We start from the raw sequence: 20,237 nt of genomic DNA, 5'->3' as shown, positions 1-20,237 counted from the left end.
GTAAATATGGAAAATGGTTTGGAAAAGTGATAACATGAAGATTTAGAACAATTATTTTCAATTACTTTCAGAATATTCTGTACAGAAGATCAATGGTTAATGAACTCAAAGGAAAAAAAATCAATGGTTAACAATGGAAGCATTTGATACCCAACTAATGGCAAATCTACAAAACCAAGGGCATTGGACCCATATGTCAACCAGACTAAGAATAAGCTTTCCTATGATGCTCTGCTAATATTGTAAATTTGGACTGCTAATCTCGACATCTGTCAGACGTTGTGTTCGTACAATTAGGAAATATGGGATTAAGGAAAAAAAGAATTGCCTGATTAGACATTGCTGAGTTGAGAAGCCAGAACTCGTCGCAAAAATGCTACATGTCATGCTGAAGGTGAGCTGCCATTAACTTTACATGATAGTTCTGCCCAAGAGAATACAGAAAAATCAGCAACCACGGTGACAATGAAACAAGTAAAAGAGCCAGGGCACATTCAACAGAAGAATAGAGTCTAAAAGAGTTGCGAGTAGCCAAACAAAATATATTGAAAGGATCACCGGCAGATGTGTTGAGAATATATGAGTGAATGTGATAGCTCATGCATTTTACACAAAGTCGGAAAACAAATGGAATTTTACCTCTAAATGGACTCGATCAAGCAAATTTTCACAATCAAAAGTAGGAATATAAAAAATAAAAGATCATTCCTGTTTTGCTGACCTGCCTCATTCCCCTCTCCAATCTACTAAATCTGTCCGCGATACATGTAGCTTTGAAACTCGTTCTTCCTCTTCCGTATCATTGACTACACCCCGACATCTTGGAAAGCCGCAGTAACATGCTAGTTGTTCATCAATAGAAAAAAACCTGAATGCAGGTTGAATCGTGAGCATCCATAGAATACCAGAAAATAGGATATAATCACCAAATATAAGCAGAACCTATAATCATATGTAAGTTCTTCCCATCGCTTGATGTCCCTCTTTGCAAAGATTATTATGTGTTCATCTCCATTGACACTTATAACTCTTGAGTAGCAATTTGGCTGCATGAAGGAAACATTAATGTAAATAATCAATGAGAATTTCTTGTTTTGAAGAGGAAAATGATGGAAATAGAGCAACGAAAAAACAAACGGAAACCAATTTCCATAAGCAAACTCTGGCTGAAGCGTTATATTTATTGGGGATATGAAAACTTCCACAAATGAAATTTTCCCCTATGAAAATGCAAGTTCCCAATATGTCATTAGGTTGTATTCGAGAATCAAACCTCCTTTACTTGAGGACAAGAATTCTCTCGATCCGGACATCAAGCTTTAGCTTTCTGTTATCATATGAAATAAATTCTTTTTCATTTTTTTTGTAGTCGTCAAAGAATTCTATTTGCCAGTCAGAATTGATGGCAATTTTAATGTCTGAATGGAAAGTTCATCACGGAAGACAACTGCAGTGTAATATAATCTTAAACTACTTTCATTTAATTCTAAGAATGGGATTATGGTTATAACTTCCTTGAAATCCATAAATGAGCTTATTTGCAGTTCAATGGCTACGTCAATTATGGGTCAGTGTGTTCGTTGTTCTGTAATGTACGTGACATTTGATTAAACAGAGAAAGATTTATAGTAAAGTATTTATGGATCAAGCATGAACCTAAGCATTTCACAGAGCACTGATATCCCATTCTTTACCAACAAGCTTAGTATGTCAATCTTCTCCTTATTCGAAATTTTATTTTTCCTTGAACAATTCTATGAAGAGCTACAGTTATTGTGATAGCCTAATTCATAAAAGAAAAACAGGAGTTCCAAGTTTCTCTTACCAAGCATCCAAGGGAAAATGTTAGCTTACATGCATTCATCTCCATAAGGCACTAAGGGTATAAGATTATTCTACCGACACCTAACTTCATACACTATCTCACAAGGATAGAATGCAAAAAAGTTTAAAGAGAAGAAGGAAAAATAAATGTATAACTAGAGAAAGTAATACATACTTCACAAGAGTGGTTGATCAGATGAGCAATGCTTCCAGCCCTTGTAGCGTCAATTACTCGTTCATCATCGATTCTAAACATGTAAGTGCCAGCACCCTGAAATAAATGGAACTCATTAACTTATCTTAGTCTGTTTTCATGAAGGTGGAAGAATGGGAAACTCCAACATCTGCTTGAGGATACAATAGAGGAATGCCCACAAATTTACCAAATTCAAGAAACCCACAATTCACTTCCGTCCAGAAAACCAAATTAAAAAGATGATTTTCCCAGGTTCCAGATCAAGTGACAATTTGAAATCTTAATTAATTAAATTAAGAATCTATCTTACCTTTAACTTTACACTACTAAATCACCTCATAAGTGGATCNCAAGAATCACTACGTCCTTACAAAAAAAAAAAAAAAAAAAAAAAAAAAAAAAAAAAAAAAAAAAAAAAAAAAAAAAACTTGCCTTATCAGACGATGTTACAACGCAAGCACACCTTTATACAGTCAGATTACAAGAGAGCGGAAACAAATTAACGCTAGAAAGTACTTCATCTCAAAGAATGGTCGGTTTGTGAAAAAATAATTTTATTCTACTTCAACTATATCAAAGAACAAGCACTCTACATGAGTTAAATGGCAGCCAACCAGACAAAACATAGGAATAAATGGAGCCAGGTTGTTTTAACATTACATAAGGGCACAATCAACCCCCCCCCCCCAAAAAAAAAAACAAATCACACACACACACACGCCCACCAAGGCACTCAAATTAAAAATAAATAATAAAACAAGACCAAGATATTGATATTGGAATCGTAGTTAATGATGAGCAGGCAGGTTAATGGTTACTAATGAACTTACCACCAATAAATTATATATGAACCGCTCCCTCCTGTCAGCAATGGGAGGTCTTACAATTTCTCCCGTGTATTCGATTACCTGAAGAAATCAAGTTTCATTTACTTACTGAAAACAGGAGAAATCAAAGAAAACAACATTTTTTTACCATATCTCCCGCTCTGTGTGGATACTTAGCAAAGATTCCAAATCCATGAATCCCAGACTTCCCTAGAGCCAAAAGAGATTCCAATTGAAAGAAAGGCAGTTAGATGGATGGGAACGAAAACTTGTTAAATGCTCAAGGAAACCCATGTTGGACAATCATAAAAGTGATTCATCCTTGACTGTATTTTAAAAATTAAAAAAAAAAAAAAAAAAGCTTGCTAATGCATTCACAAATAGAAGTTCAAGAATTGAATTGACAACATTTTTATTTGTGATGATTTTTACTCATTTTTCATTAAGAAAAAACACATAGAAGTAGTAAAATAACAATAAGACAAATATAAAATAAAAACAAGCAACTGAATAAGTTAAAATTATACTCAATGTTTCAAAAATACCATTACAAAATGGGGATTTAAAAAAAACAAAGGTTACTGAATTTAATTCTTACCGAAAGCAAGTCTTTTCCTGAAGGTCTCCCTCATAAATTTGTATTTTTCAGCCATAGAAAGTATGTTTTGAGGATCAAGCTGACAGGTTTTCAAATGTTGAAGAGAAAACTTCAAGCCTAGGACTCCACTGGAAGGCAATAAGTTTCCTGATGACAAGTGTTGGGAATAACCACTAGCTATATGAGGTTGATTTTCAACAAACAAGCGTTTTAAGGATGCTGCAGCAACGGCTTCAGGTGCTTTGCGCCCTCTTCTTCCAAAGTAATTATAAGGCTCTGCCAAGGAGAGGACAATATATCAAGGATTAAACACTTCAATGTGAACTAACAAAACCTATTCAATACTAGTACTTTCAAAGTAGCCTCTATCAGTAGTTAACTTTAACAATTTAGTCCCTGTAATTTAAATTAGCTCCTATCGTGGAAGATATTATATTTAATAGAATTTCTTGTATATGTAGATCAATAAACTAACAAGTGGCATACACTAAATCATTACACAAGAAAAGTCTACACTTGTAAGATTTTTCATAATAGGGACTAAATTATTACAACTTTTAAACTGCATAGACTAAAAAGTTACACACTTGTTCAAGGACTCAATTGTTACTATTTTAAAGTTCAGGACTAGATCTCGAAAACTAGGGTTTATAGAGTAAATCTTTATACAATGAAAAAACAAGGATCAAAATGTTTTTTACCCAAAGAATAGTTGAATTCGTCCAAAGAACAGCACACAAAAGAAAGAAACAAAACCAGTCACCTTAATTTTAAATTTTGTAACAGTTATACAACCAATCACACATTTACTTCAACAAGAGAAGTATCAAACCTGTACGAGCACAACCAGATGGATTGCATGGTGGAGTATAATTAGAGCACTGCTGTCCAGCTTGCCCTATACGATCCTCAGCCATTAAACGCTCATTAGATGGCGGCCTGTGTTTTTTGCAAAAGGAAAGTAATCGAATACACTGATCTTCTTCATCATCATCCGCAGCAAGTAAATGGAGCCTGTCATCTTCCTCAAGCTTTCACATTACAGAAAAGAAAACATTATGAAAATGAATAAGATAGATACTACAGAAAAAAAAATGTATGTACAAATATTAAAAATAAACAAGCAAACAAACTTCAACAAATGCATGCATAATGGATGGAAAATATACCTCAACACAAAGACCAGCAGCTCGTGCACAAAGAGGGTGATATGCTACATAACAAGTATTATTTGAACACTGTTACAGAGTAAGAAACAGTTAAAAGTAAGAATATAAATAAATGTAAAGCAGGGATGGGGAAACATGTCATAAGCACATAATTCTATCAAAATTTCCTTTTTAACTTTTATTTGGAGTAACTCTAGTTGTCTTAGTCAACTTGCACTTGAGTCAATTATTCTAACCAAACTCTGTCTGATACAAGATTATTTGATGTAAATAACCTACCGAGTCCTGAGATATAATGAGTTGCCTATCTGTCCCATGGACCAACCAATATGATTTATTCATGTTAAAAGTTGATGAATGCAAATTGCATCAAAAGAAGCCAAGCTTCTTTGAATAGAAAAACCATATCAAGTTAAAGATTAACATGAATAGAACAGGAGTAACAGAAAGCCCTTCTACGAAAGGGTACATCGTCTTAAAGTCCAAAGTACGAATTTATCAAGTCTCTCTTACAATAGAAGTCTACATGTATATGTCTAATCCTATCCATCTATATCACCCAAAACCCCCCACAGCAGAAGTCTCAAAATCTTCTCCACTTATCAAAAAATCCCATATCAACCAGAGGAATATTAACCATACTAATGTTTATTGTAACTATATTGTGCATATATCTGCCAACTGGGTTTCCTTTTTCTGTAACCATTGGCTACGTGGGGATAGCTCAAATTATAACACAGTAATTAAATCAGAAAGACAGCTGTTACACACACCCATGCTTAAATTAATAACAAACTTACTTGAATGCAAGCACCGTAAGAGACCCCACAGATGCTGCATAACAGCTTCCAACGATCCTGTTTTAAGTTTATAGTAAACGAAAATGAACATTTTTTGGATCGTAAAATTAAAACAAAATGAGCATTGATTATGCTGTGCAAACAATGAGCATTGAATATGCTACGCAACTTAAATTCAAATATTTAAGGCAAAATAAGCCAAAATTACAAAAACAAGAACAGGTATTTACGCAACTTAGTTCTTGCTTCTAGGCTTCTTACCAATATATGAAGACGATTAGTATGACTTGATTTCATATCAAAATAAATAAAATCCACCATTGAGGTTTTTTCCATCAGTCATAAACAAAGTACGTCGAACTTTTTAACTAGGAAGATTTTAGGTAAATATTCTAAATGGAAAAAGGTGTATGAATTTGAAAACCAAGTTATTTAACCATTAGAAACAGAGACAGTACCTTATTGATTCTATTAAGACCATCAATAGGCTCCATTTTCTTAACATCAGATAAACACGTTTCTGCAGAATGTGGAAAGTGAAAATACATATTATAATTTTAAATTATCTAAAACACCTAAAAGAATAAACTCACAAACCAGGTATCCATATAGCACAAGCAAGATGAGCCCAGCGTCCATCAGTTGTAGGCTTCATTGCACCTCCTGGAAAATATAAATTTACAATTCAATATAACACAAAGACTATACAAAGACTATATACAGAAATGAAACGTTAATGATATGAATTTAAATACCAATGACAGGACAGAGGCAGCACGGTGGAAGACAGTCAGGAGACCCAGGCCGGCACAAGTTGCATAACCATAATACTCCATCAACTGGTTCTAGTTCTCCGTAGCACCTAGCATGGACCTACATATAACAAATTAACAATTTCCAGGTGAAGTTCAATATTATAATCTAAAAGAAAATACAAAATAGCTTTTTGAAATCAGGATAGAGAAATTAAAATGGTAAAGAGCAGAGGAAACTAATTAGTTCATACATCTAATTGACATAAATATATAAAACATGCCAGAAATTTCATTTCACGAATACTCAAGTCATCCATATTTTTTTTAACTAGAACTGAGACTTTTCTATTGATATCAAAAAAAGAAACTAATGCTCAAAAGATACAAAGCTCCACACATGAATGAAAAGAAACACAAAGACGGATTACAAATGACATAAATAGCAAGCCAAATAAAACTAAATCATCTTCATCAAAAAAGAAAAAACAATAATCCAACTAAGACATCAGAATATGGGCCAAGAATGCTGATCTCCAAACATAAGATACGAAAGAAGGGAGAAGCCAAGGGAAACTAAAGAACTTGAGCTTGGAAGCTGAAAAAGAAAGCCCAAAACAACTGGAATATATTAGCTAAAAGCAAGAACCCATAAATTCATAATCAAATTGCGAAAAGGAGAACCAACTCAAAAACGTCCAATCGCACAAAAATCCAAGCCACCAAAATAAAATCCCAAGAAATCTTCCAAAAAATGCTTCACTAAACCAACCAACAACCTTCAAACTTCAAAATAAATTAAAAAAAAAAAATTTGAAACGGAAAAAGATATCAAGGCAACACAAAAAGAACAACCTCCAAAGCCTGTGGTATACCAAGAAGTATTTCTAGTTGCTGGACAATTATAACAAACGAGTAAAGCACAATTAGATCCTAATTGGTGGTGACTGAGCCATGATTTTTTTCATCACTCTAGTCCACAAACCTCAATTTAGAAATGGGGTTCGGAAGGAATCTAAGGATATGTTGCTATTGGTGTTGCTGATTGCAAAAAATTGAATTCCTCCAATCATCGAAAAGAGGCTTTCAAATGCTTCAACAAAAGAGCCTTCAACAAAAAATTATCAACTAGTATACCAGCTAAACGTGTTTCAGGATTCCTCATGACTCATACTAACATCACATGTTTCATCAATTCAATATCATAAACAATTGAAGAGGAGATGGACTTCTTAAGAATGGAAGAGCTAGATAATCTAAATTCCTTAGATGCTAAGTAACTAAATCTAAATAAATCTCTAGTTAATAAGTCGCAATAAATCTAAATAATAACCCCTAGTTACTAGGTAACTAAGTCTAAATAATAATCCCTAGATACTAAGTAATTAAATCAAAATAATAATCCCTAGAAATGCAAAAACATTGGTATAATGAGAAAGTCAACATAATTGTTAGAAACAAAAAACTAAAAGGCAAATCATTATCAAACTGTGCTTAAATTTAGGCCAATATTATTTCTAATATTTAGAGGGGAGTTTGTTTAGTTCTGTAGTTTTTTATTCTCTTTCAAGGTTCTTGGGTTCGTTGTGTATTTTTCTAGTTTTGGTTTTTTTGTAAAGTTGTCAGACATTGAAACTCATACTCAAGAAAATAATGAAAAATACTATTTCAAATTTTTAAGATAGTTTCTATGACATTTTGAATTAAAATTATGAAAAGAAGACAGATACATACCATCATTCTGCATTTGTCGCACTGCAAGAAGAGGTTATTTTCATACTCCTATTGAAAAGAATGATAAGCTCGATTAGCGGAACACAAAAGCATTAACTGTGACAATCATAATAATAAGACAGTTGAAATCATTGATAGAATTGAAAAATAAATGTAAAGGGTATAAAAAAGAGCCCATTTAAGCCCCTTACTCAAAAAGAAGCCAAGGGGAGAAACAAAGATGCATATACAGACTTCTTAAGAATGGAAGAGGCCATGGAGGCCATGGAGACGAGGAGTCAAGGCCAAGAAGGTAGAATCGCACAAAAGACTCCAGTCTAAATTGATTTTAAAGGGAGTATTACAAAGGGAATTGTGAAGAGGACTCCAATTTGAGGCTTATACCATCCGTAAGCATAAAAATTTACAAAAGAATCAAACTTATTTCAGAACATGCTTAAGTTTCTTTCTTATTGTCTGGAAATAAGCATTTTTTTTCTTGGCTACAGAACCTAAACCTATCAAAATCTCTCGAGAAATATTAAGAAAACAACAGTCTACAATTTCCTTCATTTTTGTAGGAAACAAAATTACTAATCTTTATTTTTAAAATTTTACTACAACAACAACTAAAAGTAAGACACCCGTATACCCCAAAAGTCTATTGGGGGGGGGGGAAAGAACCCTTCCAATCGCACAGCACTCTCAAATTTCATACTTCATTTACTATTATAAATTACAAGCAATTACTTTCCGCAAGCACCATATTTAAAAGGAAAAGAGAAGGAAAGGGAAACCCGGGTATCAGCAACAAATGAAGGCTATTTTAGAAGGACAGTAGTTAATTGTGGATAATAAAATATAAAATTTCTAGAATGAGAGTGATTATAAAGGCAAAGTAAATGAATATAGGCCTGAAACCATCTCTCACCTCATCCATATGACAGACACTGCACTTGTCAAGGTCTTTCCAATCAACACGAACAGGTCTATAACCAATGGGAAAATTTTTGTATTTTTTGGAGGCTACTTTGCCCAATGATCTTGAAGAAGAAAGTCCAGATTTAGATATCCCCTGTCAAAAGAAAAAAGGAATTTTACTTTGAAACATCGCAGTTTATTAGTCAAAAATACTAAAGCTAGATTTTTCTAAGAGGACACTTAGGATACAGCCGCCACCTCACTGAATATATGTATATCCATTTCTATTGTTTCTTAGAAAGGAAAAAAAGTTTTAAGCAGAAATTAAGCATGTGCACTAAATTGATAAAAATGCAACACCCAAAAAAGGGAAAAGAATAGATGTATACCTGGATGAGTTTCTTCACATCTGGATTGGAGAAACCAAACATGTCAGAACCAGACTTGTAGACAATTTCCCCTTTAACTTCGGCAGAAGTATCAGAAATATGTTGTATTTTCCTCATCCTTTTGTATATTTTATTCCAGCAAGCAGATGGAGAGGATCCTTTAAACTATAGCAATACACATGAGTTGCCAAACAATGGAAAAGGATTGCATTAATAACCTTACATTTTTAATGGGAAAAGAAGGCAACTAAAAAACCTCTACGATGAAAATCCAGGTTAGAGACACAAATTACTTGCATGACAAGATTAAAATAAGACAAACAAAAAAACTTAAAGAAATGCAATCAAGAGTCTTATATGAATTCATGGAAAGTGAATCCCAAGCGGAAGGCCTTTTTTCCATAACGATCTTACATTAGAAGGCCTTTTTTAATCTAAGTTTGCTAGTTCTTCCAGTATCTGGCTTCCATCCAAGTATAGTAATAGTTATAAAATAATAAATTTGTTTTTTCTAATGGAAAAACAAAAAAAACAAAAAAAACAAAAAAAAAAAAATTATAGCATACTGACAATATTAAGCCTTATCTTCAAATGAAAGAATATCCATCCTATTTAATGAACTAACCTGCTCTCCATTATCCAACGTTACTCTAAATAAAGGTCGAAATTTTGATTCAAAATCTCTCAAAACTTCCATTTTATATGAAGTACGGACATTGGGATCTGGAAACAAGCAAAGGAGATGACAAGAATGTTGTTAGAAATCATCACAATCAGAAGATAAACCAGATATATCTGCAAAACAAAGATAATTACAAAAGTTCAAATATCCACCAGTTAAAGAAGAAAATTTCCTCACAGCTGTATACCCTTCAGGCCATACAGACCCATCATTCTGGAAATATTTAGAGTTTTTCACGACCTTTCCTGAGGGGAAAAAAGTGCACGGGAACATTATTACTAAACAGGTTATCAAAGATTAAAATACAATTACCCCTTATGATGCAACATATTTTCACAACTAGTCATAAAGCTGTCACATTCATAAACATGGAAATGCAAAAATGAAAGGTAACCATTTATCTTAATTGATGATTTGGCAAACAAAAGTCCCAAAGAAAGTCAATTGTGTTTTGTTCAATTGTGTCTGTGTGGGTGTGTGCTACTCACAGAAAGATTACTATATCTGCCTCAAAGGTATATTATGTGTCACAAGTAAATTGTAAAATGAAGATCTTGATCCTTTTTACCACGCCATTTCTTGCTTTTCTTGCTTCTTGAAGACAGACATGTCAATTTAACCAAAATAACTTAAGGAGCAATAGAAATTCAAATTTTATCATGGCCTACAATTTCCAAATCCGTGCATGAAAATCAACATTTCATTCAAATCTTACCAAGGCTTAGTATTTCCAGATCCCCAACCATAAATGGAGAAGATCCATATCCATTGGGTGGACAAGGCATCCCTGCTTCATTCAGGCATTCTTCCCCTGAATCTGTTGTCCCTTCTTCCTCTCCACTTGCACTTGCAAAATCATCCACTTCAATTCCATTTTGCAACTGTAGCATACTTGGCGGAAGTTTCTGCTCACTAAGATACCTGCTTTAACGGATCAGTCAGTAATTTCAACCAGTCACCTTTGTAGAGAAAGAACACAGCTTAGCAAAAAGTAACAAGCAAACTCCAAGTCCCCGTTACATCATCATACACAGTTTAATTTTACATAATTAGACTCTCCATGAGGCTAATGGCCGTATTATATTGAGATGGAAACCAATATGCACAGAACCATGCTCTCCAAGTGTCAAAATGAAAATTACTCGATCGAATTTCCCAGTCCTTTTTTGGTCTGATCCTAGTCATAGTAACTAAAATTTGACAGAGCTGATACCGCAAACAACAACAAGAGTAATTACAGCATTACATTTTTGCCTCTTCTAGGCTCCGAATGAAGTGTGGTTTTTTGCATTTCTGGTGGAAAAAAGAAAGAAGACCTTTGAGAAATGAGATCGCCTGTTTTACTTTAATCCTGTACATTAAAGAAACTGGTGAGTATCTGCATTCCAAACAAAAAGTTCCTGAATATTTGGGGTTCAAGGTTTTGAAGTCATTATTCCAGACAAATATAGTTCATTTTAAATCAGAAAGGTTACAAACCTTGCGAAGTCATGTGTACCAAAAAATTGAACAGGGACCGTTCTACCTCCTGAAATATTTCTTAAGCCCTTACGATCACCAATGAGTGATTCATCCACTATAATTGCTGGCCACATAGCATGACCTGCATTTAACTAACAAAAGAAGTAATAAGAATATGTTCAAGTGAATGAATCATCCCATTGCAAAAATTACAATTTATATAAGAAACAACCTTTATTAAGAGAAACAAGGAATTTTTCATTTTTGCATTTCTATCACCATAGCATTCTTTAATGGTATCAAAAGCACTGGTCCGCATGAAGGTATGTGTTTTCTGCCTAACAATTTCTTTCATCTTCCTCATTCAATCCTTGATTTTGCTTCCATCTTCAATTTTAACCCACAAAATTTATTCTTTCTTCAATTTTTACTTCTTTCCTTATCAATTTCAACTTTCAATTTTAGTTTTGCAATTTACCTGGCTCTCTTTTTGACTTTAACTTTCAGTTTAGGGAAGATGGTGCTGGCAAACGCAGCAAGTTCTCAGACTTTTGAACAAAACCCATACACAACAACCCCCTGTCCGTCGATTTACTACTCTCTGTTGCAAGACTTTAACCCTGTCCGTCGATTGACTTTCAGCCTGTCACAGTATGTTGCTTCTGCAGTCTTTTTTTTTTCTTTTTCTTTTTTTTTTTTTACTCTAAGCTGTTCCTTATTTTAATACATTTTTCATTTCCATCATTTCTTCTTTTGCAGTGATAACCAGCACACACTCACTTTCTTTTATTAAGTTTCTTAAGATGCTCGTTCTTCATTTCATAAAACATTACTTTTTTAAGTTTTTAAAAAAAAGTCACTAGACATTTAATGTATTAAATCCTGTCTTAAGGATAATTATGGCTATATTTTTTGTATAAATTTATCCTACATATTTTTTATAAAAATATTATTAAAGCATGCCTCTCTCATGGATGCATTTTTGCCACCTCTCATGTAGCAATCAAGAAGCTATTCAGTAAAGAGCCTATGAGAATGTTAGGGTTCTTATATCAATATAATTGTAATTCTGTAAATGTATTAGTTGTGTTGTCTTTTATTGTCTTTTAACTTCTCTTTACCTTGTAACATGGATATATATTTCTTTAGTGAATGGATTGGAGATTATGATTCTCCCAAACCTTTACATTAATAGAGAATTTTCACAATGGTTCTCAACCATTATTATCAATGGGATATTTGATGTGACCCATCAATTGTATCAAACTATTTTCTCTCGCACAAACCCAAGAATTCCTTTACTATATCACCAAGTTCATCTACCAAAGTGGGCAAATAATTGTCTTGCACTCTACCACAAGCCTCCAAGTTCTCTACCTTATTGGCTTACTAAAAGTTTGAAAGAGAATCCAGTAAGGCCTCCAACATGTAACCCGAAGAAGACCAAAAGGAAGGAACCAAAGGTGAAAATTCTAGAAGAAAACAGAAGACATACAACGGCAATCTCTGCTCAAGAATAAACTAAAAAGCAACTAATTCACAAGACTTCCCATCATTGAGGGCACGGAAAAACTGAAAGCTGAAGAGAAAAGGCAAGATGGAGGCACTAGTTCCTCATGAAAAACAATAAAGACAAGGCAGTGGGGTTGTTGTCAATCCAACAATCTTCTCAAGACAAGACAAACACAAATTTCATTCCCAACTGAGAAAATAAAAAACCAAGTTGAAATACTTTTTCAACTATTTGGAGATAACTAGGAGAGAGAAACTTATCAGATTGTTGGCTAGACTTCTTAATTTTCAGGAAACTAAAAGGAAAATGACAATATGTTCTATAAGACAGATACAAGAAAGCATTAGAATCTATAACTAGATATTTTTCCAGTCCTTTCCTGGGAGTCTATGACTCTTGGATTGTGGTCTACAGACTACATCACTTTACCTTATTGTAAGAATAGAAGAGCATGAGTGTAAGTTCTCATGTTTGGATGAATGGATTTTATCTCTTCACCACAAGAATCATGTAGTGTCAATTTTGCATGTTCTGATGTCTAAACCACTTCTTTCATGCATACATCTACTAAACATTGAATGAAATATATCACTATTTCATATCACCAAGGGTTACCAGAAATGGATTAATTCTGGAGAAAAAAACAAGTAAACCGTACTGTTTGGAACATGCATACATACGTGTATACACACGCAATAAACAAATCTTTCTTTTTTGGTAAGAAACTCAGCCTCAGACTCTAGGGGTTTTAATTCATCTAAATACAACAACAGTTGCATTGAATATTTCAATTCCAAATGATCATTGTGTAAAAGAACGAGAATTTTGAACCTGTGTCAAATCAAATTCAACCAATAAATTAAACATAGAAGCAGAATAACTTATCTATCTTTCCTTATTTGAAAAACCACACATGTCATTTCATTTTTCTTGCATGGACATTTCTTCCTAGTCACACAAAAGAGTGGGAAAAGGATGGGAAAAGAGGGAAAAGGGAAGCGGTAAAGCACAGACCAGTAAGTTTAGCCCAAACAATATCCCCAGGTTCAGGTTCCAGGTAGTCATCCAAGGTTGCTGCTAATACGAGCATCTCATTGTATTCATAAGCATCGCTATCTATGCCATCGACACCAAAACTCAAGTTCAAAGACTGCATCTCTTCACCAGAAATATAGAATTTGACTTTCTCATTTGAAAGTACCAAATCTTCTTTGTCGTCATCTTCATATTCAATCTACATGGAATTTTGTACGTAAGAATAAATGGGAACACCAACAATCAAAGCCAACTGGTGAGATCAATACAAGAGAAGACACATAGTTTACAGTTAACAGCAAGTACGCTTATCAAACAACTACTGTGAGGTCTAAAAATTATATATGTGAGAACATACATTATGACGACCAGTCTCTGAATCATAACCCACAACACGACCATGGTACCAATCAGCATCCAATGGCCAATAAACCTGTAATGACCCAAAGAACCACATTACTTCAACCCAAATCCCATAAAGGCTATTTGAAAATCAAACGCTGGGTACAACCAGAAGAACTTGCCTTGCATTGTAATCCAATATACACTTTCGGGTCTACATCCTCAAAACTTAACCTGTGAATTGATAATCAATGATATTCCAGTAAATAGAATTGACAAAGTGAGAAACGACTGGGAAAAAATCAAGATGGAGAAAATATATAGCAAATACTTCAAACAGCACATTTCCAGCTCCGAAGAAGCCGTTGCTCCCTCCGGTGCCTTAAATTACAACTCGAAAATCAGAAACCAGTACCTGACCCATCTCTTAGCAGTAGGAGATTTGAACATAGTCTTCTCAGAAATTTGTGAAGAATTGCGCTTCTTTCTCCGTCCAGAATTTTTATTGTTATTGCTATGAGTACGGCAGTCTCTCAACCTAGGACCATTCATTGCACGAATAACACTGGAATTAACCTCCAATTTAACAAGCTCGTTGCACCCAAAGTTATCCTTCTTCTTCTTCTTCGGAGTTCTATCAACTTCGAATTCGCCTACAAGATCGTCCACACCATTGACCATCTCATCAATCTCACAAGCTTCAGATTTCATAACAGTTTTGGAGCCCAATTCGACCTCCTCAACCAAAGAGTCGTACACAGACGAACTGACAGACGAATGGCGGGGTTTCTTCCGGCGGCGAGAATAGACATGAAGCAAACGAGGCGGCTTGAAATTAAGATCGTCGAAGTGATTCACCAGAAGCCTCCGGGCTTTCACCTTCTTGGACATTACATTCGAAGACCCACTTGTACTAACAAACGGAGACGTAGTGGAGTAGACATGATCAAGAGAAAGGTACCGAATCGGAGTCCCAGCATTATAAACATCGATATTGATATCATCTCCATCTTCCCCGTCTAAAATCGGTGGCTTTGGCCGCTGCTCGAGAGGAAATGCCATTGACAAGAAAAGCAAAAGAGAAACGCAGAGAGAGAGAGAGAGAGAGAGAGAGAGAGAGAGCAAAAGCTCCGACCACTTCTGCTCCCTCCGGCAACAAAACACCCCCAAAAATAGCGGCAATCAAGGGAAGTAGCTGAGAGCAAAAGGGGGTATTACACAGAAGTTCGCAAGAGAAATGGAAAATGGGGTTGTGAAAATTAGGGTTTTGGAGGGAATCGGATGGCGATGGAGATGTTCGCTTTTGATTTTGGAGGGAGGTTTTGGGGCAAAAGGAAAAGTTGTCTTTTCCCGCCGTGCGCAGAGCCCCAAAGAGAGAGAGAGATAGACTAAGCAGAGTGCGTGGGCGTAAATCTATAACGAAATTATACCTTTGAATTGCCTCCAAACTGGAATTTGGGCTTTGGATTCGCAAAGCGCGTTGTCGTGGGCCTTCTTCTTGCCAGGGTTTATAAGAAAATTGGTATCAATCATGCTTGCGTGTCTACTCGGAAGAAGCTCTTATAGCATATATATTTTGTTCTCATCTCCAACCCACGTATAATTTCACAATCCACCTCCTTGGAGGATAGTCCAACGTCTTTGCTGGCACACTACCCGGTGTCTAGCTCTAATACCATTTTGTAACATTTCAAGTCCACCGCTAATAGATATTGTCTGTTTCGAGCTAATACATGTCGTTGTCAGACTCGTGGTTTAAAAATGTGTCTACTATAAAGAGGTTTTTCCACCTTTATAAAGGATGCTTCATTTTCTTCTCCCATCGATGTGGGATCTCTGTGTTGTTACAGTTTCGATCCTTCAATTCGTAATTTCTTCATTTGTACTTAATCGACGTAATTGAATCTATTCCGCCTATACCAGATATACATCCTCCTTACATTTATGTCAAAAGGCATTATTAGTATTGTGGATTTTGGCTTATGTATATCCAAATGATGGAACGAGATCAACGGGCATTCCTCTCACCACCAATATAGAACACATGCGCATATAAATAACGAAATGTGCTTCGTTATGTTGGGTGCGTTAAATCTTGTCTAAGAAACAAACTTTTTATCCTCAAATTCAAACATACGAGCATACAAAATGAGCTAACTATTTTTATATTTTTCATGAAAACGAGCATCAATTTTATAATTGTAAATTGTATGTCAAGACTGTTAGATAAACACGACTCTTTACCATAGTATGATATTGTCCAGTTTTAGCACAAACCCTTGTGACTTTACTCTGGGCTTACCAAAATGCCTCCTACCAATGAAGATAGTATTAACCTATGATCATTCCCTAAATTAGCCGATGTGAGACTTTCATCCAACAAAGACAAAATTGCATTTTAACAAAAAATTATACCATTCGTGTTATTTATCGTCGTATGTCGTGAAATTGAATATGATGAAAATGAATATTAATATCGTGTTAGCTTAGAGAGATTTATCTCTATTTGTTTGTCTTGATTGTTACCAAAATTGAAGTATAGGTAGTTCGCCTATGTAATTGCAACTTACGGAATAAAAAATCAAACAACAGAAGTTTCATTCCACGATAATTTTATTTTTTTAAATATATGATAATTCCCATATTTATTAAATAGACATTCGAACCCATTTTGACCTACTTTTTATGATGAATAAGAATTGTTTGATTTTTTAAAATAATTATATTTTATCTCGATCATACACAAAATAGAGTCTCTATGGTGTCATTAATGTTATAAAATCACGTTGAAACTCAACAATGATATATCGTCTCGTTATTGGACCTGTATGCCTCTCATTTTTAGTTCCTATAATTGAATTTAGGAGTCCGTTTGGATAGGTAAGAATCCTCAACCGACTTGACACGTCTAAAAGTTTGTTTGGATAGCATAAAATCATACATTGCTGTGACGTTAATGTAAATTAATAATATAGATCACATGTTGAAAAAGTGTACCGTTTTCAACGGGCTATAAAGTGAAAGTATTCCAAAATTGCCTCCTTACAAATTTGGAAACTTTAACAAGTTTAAGATCGACCCGACACAACTAACCATAATAATGTTGTGAATGTCTTGTTGTTAACGGTAACGAATTACGAAAAATCAGTGCACAACACAAACGTGAAATAACATGTAAAAAAACATGCATAGATTTCAAAACTAAAATAAATTTTATAATTTTAATATTAATTAATGAAAATTAAATAATTAAACATTTTAAAATTAAGTTAGGAATATACATAATACAATGAATATATATATTTTTTTTTTATCTCTTTACAAATATTGAAAGTTTATCCTAAAAAAATCAAGAAAATATTTAAAATATTTAGTCTAAATGATTAAAATATAATTTTTAAAATGTAATTATTTAATTTACTGTGGGTGTGAGTTGGAAAGGAGACTATATGTACGTAAAACAGAGAGCAGCGTTAGTAGTGGTTAAGAGAGCCGTAAACCCTAGTACTTTAAATAAGTCATACACACTCTCTTCTTCCAGACCCCTTCTTCTTGTTGTTCATCACCCTCTCCTGTTGCATTATTTTCGCTGGTGGCTGCCGCCAATTCCATTTGGGAGGGACGGTTTCTGGGCGAGGATTGCTGTTCTCGAATTGGAGTCAATCATTGGTTGCTTCCAATTCAGTTGCGAGGACTTGTTTTGATTTGGGTTTTGGTTTTCCTTCGTCGAATCTTTTGTTCTTGGGAGTGATATGGATCTTCCCAGTTTGGTCGTGATTCTTCAAGCTGCTCTCAGCCCCAATCCCGATGAAAGGAAGGCTGCTGAGCAGAGTTTGAATCAGGTGCATGATCATTGCTTTACTGACCATTGGGATGGCTTTCGATTAATTGGGATTGGATTATGGAAATTTTGATTGTTTTTTTTTGCTGGGTTTGGCTTTTGTTTATTTCTTGAAATTGGGTTGTCATTGGAAGGTGTGAAATTGTCTGAAGTTTAGTTGAAGCTGGTGGTTTGATTGGTTATTTTTGTTATTTAATGGATTGTTTTGATGGTGTTGGCTTATCCGTGTTTGCAGATTCAGCATACCCCGCAACATCTGGTGAGGATGCTATTGATCATTGTGGATAATAATTGTGACTTGGCCGTTCGTCAAGTTGCTAGCATTCATTTCAAGAATTACATTGCCAAGAACTGGTCGCCCGACTCAGGTACGAGATGGGTTTGTTGCATTGTTCTTTGAATTATTGGCTAGTTTTAGTGGCTTAATTCTTCTTGTTGGGCTGATTCAGATGAGTATCATGAGATTTCTGAGAGTGATAAAGATGCGGTCCGGAAGAACATTCTCCCATTCTTGTCACAGGTTCCATCGTTATTGAGGTAAACGTCCGTTTATGTATGTTGCGAGACTGTATATTGAAGATTGCCTTTCTGAATATTTTGATGTTGTGGAAGTTTTTAAAAGCCATTGTTCTACGAACCAACTTTGTTTTAGATTCAGTAACTTGCAAAAATCATTGATTATGGTTTGTGTGGATCTTAAAGCTTCCTGTTACTTCGACATTGTATGTGTGCAGGGTGCAGCTTGGGGAGTGCTTAAAGACTATCGTTCATGCTGATTTTCCGGAGCAATGGCCGTGTCTTCTTGAATGGGTGAAGGAAAATTTACAAGCTTCAAACGTTTATGGGGCTTTATTTGTGTTGCGGATTCTTGCTAGAAAATATGAGTGAGTATATTATGTTCTTTGTAGATTTTTTTTGCCAGTCTGATTGCGTTGCATACTGGATTGCAACCTTGAAGTGTCAACATTTTATGCCGTACTTAGTGTTACGACACATTCCTGTTGTACGGTCAACCAGAAGATCCCTTTTGATTTTAACTTTTACAAATTTAACCTATTTTGATACAGTTTCTACTCCATACCATTCGCCCCCCACCACCACTAAAACAGAAAGAAGGGAATGAAAAAACTATTTTTGTAGATATTTATTGTATGTCATCGTTATTATTATTTTCTTTTAATAATTCCTCGTGATACTCTTAATTTGCTCAGTCGCCTTGTCATGTATAAGGAGACTCCCCTTGGAGTCAAGTTCTATATTTCTCTTATATATATATATATATATATATATATTTTTTTTTTTTTCCCCCCTTCATTTTTCTACATTTTGAATGAAGTAGATTTTACATACTATTTACTAAAGGTTTATCTTCTTATTTACCGTTGATAGGTTTAAATCAGATGAGGAGAGGACTCCTGTTTATCGAATTGTTGATGAGACATTCCCTCTTCTACTCAATATATTTAGCGGACTTGTCCAGATTGGTAACCCTTCTTTGGAAGTAGCGGAATTGATCAAGTTCATTTGTAAAATATTTTGGTCATCAATATATGTAAGTTTTTATATGAAGATGTTACGCTCCCTTTAATTATTCCTGTGTATTTTATTTGGCTAGGTTATTACCTTAAAAGCAGCAAAAGAAATGGATTTTTTTTTGTTTAATTTCACAAGCTAGGAGGCTCCCTTCATTTGCATTTTGTATACTTCAAGCTGTTTTGAAGGAGTTCTTCTACATCAGATGATTATTGGAGAAATTAATGAACTATAATGATTAATAGAAAAAATATCTTCATATGCATGTGTACTTCTGTAGGATAATGTGCATATGAATCTTTCCACCGAGAATACATTGATATTATATATTCCTTTAATTTTACATGCTTTTTAAACAGTATTTTGCATATGTTTTAGATGGAGATTCCAAGACTTCTTTTCGATACACATGTGTTCAATGCTTGGATGATGCTATTCTTAAATATACTGGAGAGGCCAGTTCCCTTGGAAGGCCAGCCTGCAGATCCTGAACTTAGGAAAGCCTGGGGGTGGTGGAAAGTGAAGAAGTGGACTGTTCATATCTTAAATAGGCTTTACACTCGGTGAGAGTTAATGTTAAAACATTCATAGCAATTTGTTTCTAAAGGTGTTTTGTATTATGGACCCCCCCCCCCCCCCCC

General features: G+C 34.6%; 2 protein-coding genes across 4 annotated transcripts in view; one reads left to right on the top strand and one right to left on the bottom strand.

The window, feature by feature from the left end:
- Positions 1 to 41: 41 nt before the first annotated feature.
- Positions 42 to 15,627, bottom strand: LOC111498085 (histone-lysine N-methyltransferase ATX2-like). Of its 3 annotated transcripts, XM_023149157.1 has the most exons (25): positions 14,638 to 15,627; positions 14,405 to 14,456; positions 14,239 to 14,313; positions 13,860 to 14,079; positions 11,351 to 11,474; positions 11,118 to 11,222; positions 10,587 to 10,792; positions 10,024 to 10,116; positions 9,815 to 9,912; positions 9,190 to 9,354; positions 8,811 to 8,954; positions 7,901 to 7,948; positions 6,170 to 6,287; positions 6,012 to 6,077; positions 5,873 to 5,934; positions 5,415 to 5,471; positions 4,615 to 4,683; positions 4,278 to 4,476; positions 3,446 to 3,721; positions 2,996 to 3,057; positions 2,851 to 2,928; positions 2,000 to 2,095; positions 943 to 1,046; positions 722 to 868; positions 42 to 424 (listed from the first exon to the last, which is right to left on the bottom strand). In XM_023149157.1, exons 1-24 carry the CDS (start codon positions 15,282 to 15,284, stop codon positions 727 to 729), a joined length of 3,306 nt encoding a protein of 1,101 aa, XP_023004925.1. In that variant the 5' UTR covers positions 15,285 to 15,627; the 3' UTR covers positions 42 to 424; positions 722 to 726. The 3 variants fall into 3 exon arrangements, 2 of the variants coding, with proteins under 2 accessions (XP_023004925.1, XP_023004926.1); XM_023149158.1 differs by lacking the exon at positions 42 to 424 and having other exon boundaries at positions 722 to 867; positions 941 to 1,046; XR_002720717.1 differs by lacking the exons at positions 42 to 424; positions 722 to 868; positions 943 to 1,046 and having other exon boundaries at positions 2,035 to 2,095; positions 2,996 to 3,052.
- Positions 15,628 to 17,708: 2,081 nt separating this feature from the next.
- Positions 17,709 to 20,237, top strand: part of LOC111498088 (importin beta-like SAD2) — a 9,735-nt gene continuing 7,206 nt past the window's right edge. Inside the window, exons 1-6 of the mRNA XM_023149160.1 lie at positions 17,709 to 18,064; positions 18,299 to 18,431; positions 18,513 to 18,600; positions 18,798 to 18,947; positions 19,453 to 19,615; positions 19,975 to 20,159. Coding sequence (XP_023004928.1) covers positions 17,975 to 18,064; positions 18,299 to 18,431; positions 18,513 to 18,600; positions 18,798 to 18,947; positions 19,453 to 19,615; positions 19,975 to 20,159 — 809 coding nt within the window. The 5' untranslated portion in view covers positions 17,709 to 17,974. The remainder of the gene's footprint in view (positions 18,065 to 18,298; positions 18,432 to 18,512; positions 18,601 to 18,797; positions 18,948 to 19,452; positions 19,616 to 19,974; positions 20,160 to 20,237) is intronic.

Source organism: Cucurbita maxima, unplaced genomic scaffold (assembly GCF_002738345.1).
Source record: "Cucurbita maxima cultivar Rimu unplaced genomic scaffold, Cmax_1.0 Cma_Scf00024, whole genome shotgun sequence".
NCBI classification, from domain to species: domain Eukaryota; kingdom Viridiplantae; phylum Streptophyta; class Magnoliopsida; order Cucurbitales; family Cucurbitaceae; genus Cucurbita; species Cucurbita maxima.
The sequence above is the reverse complement of the archived record's forward strand: the minus strand, read 5'-3'. Positions and strand labels throughout refer to the sequence as shown.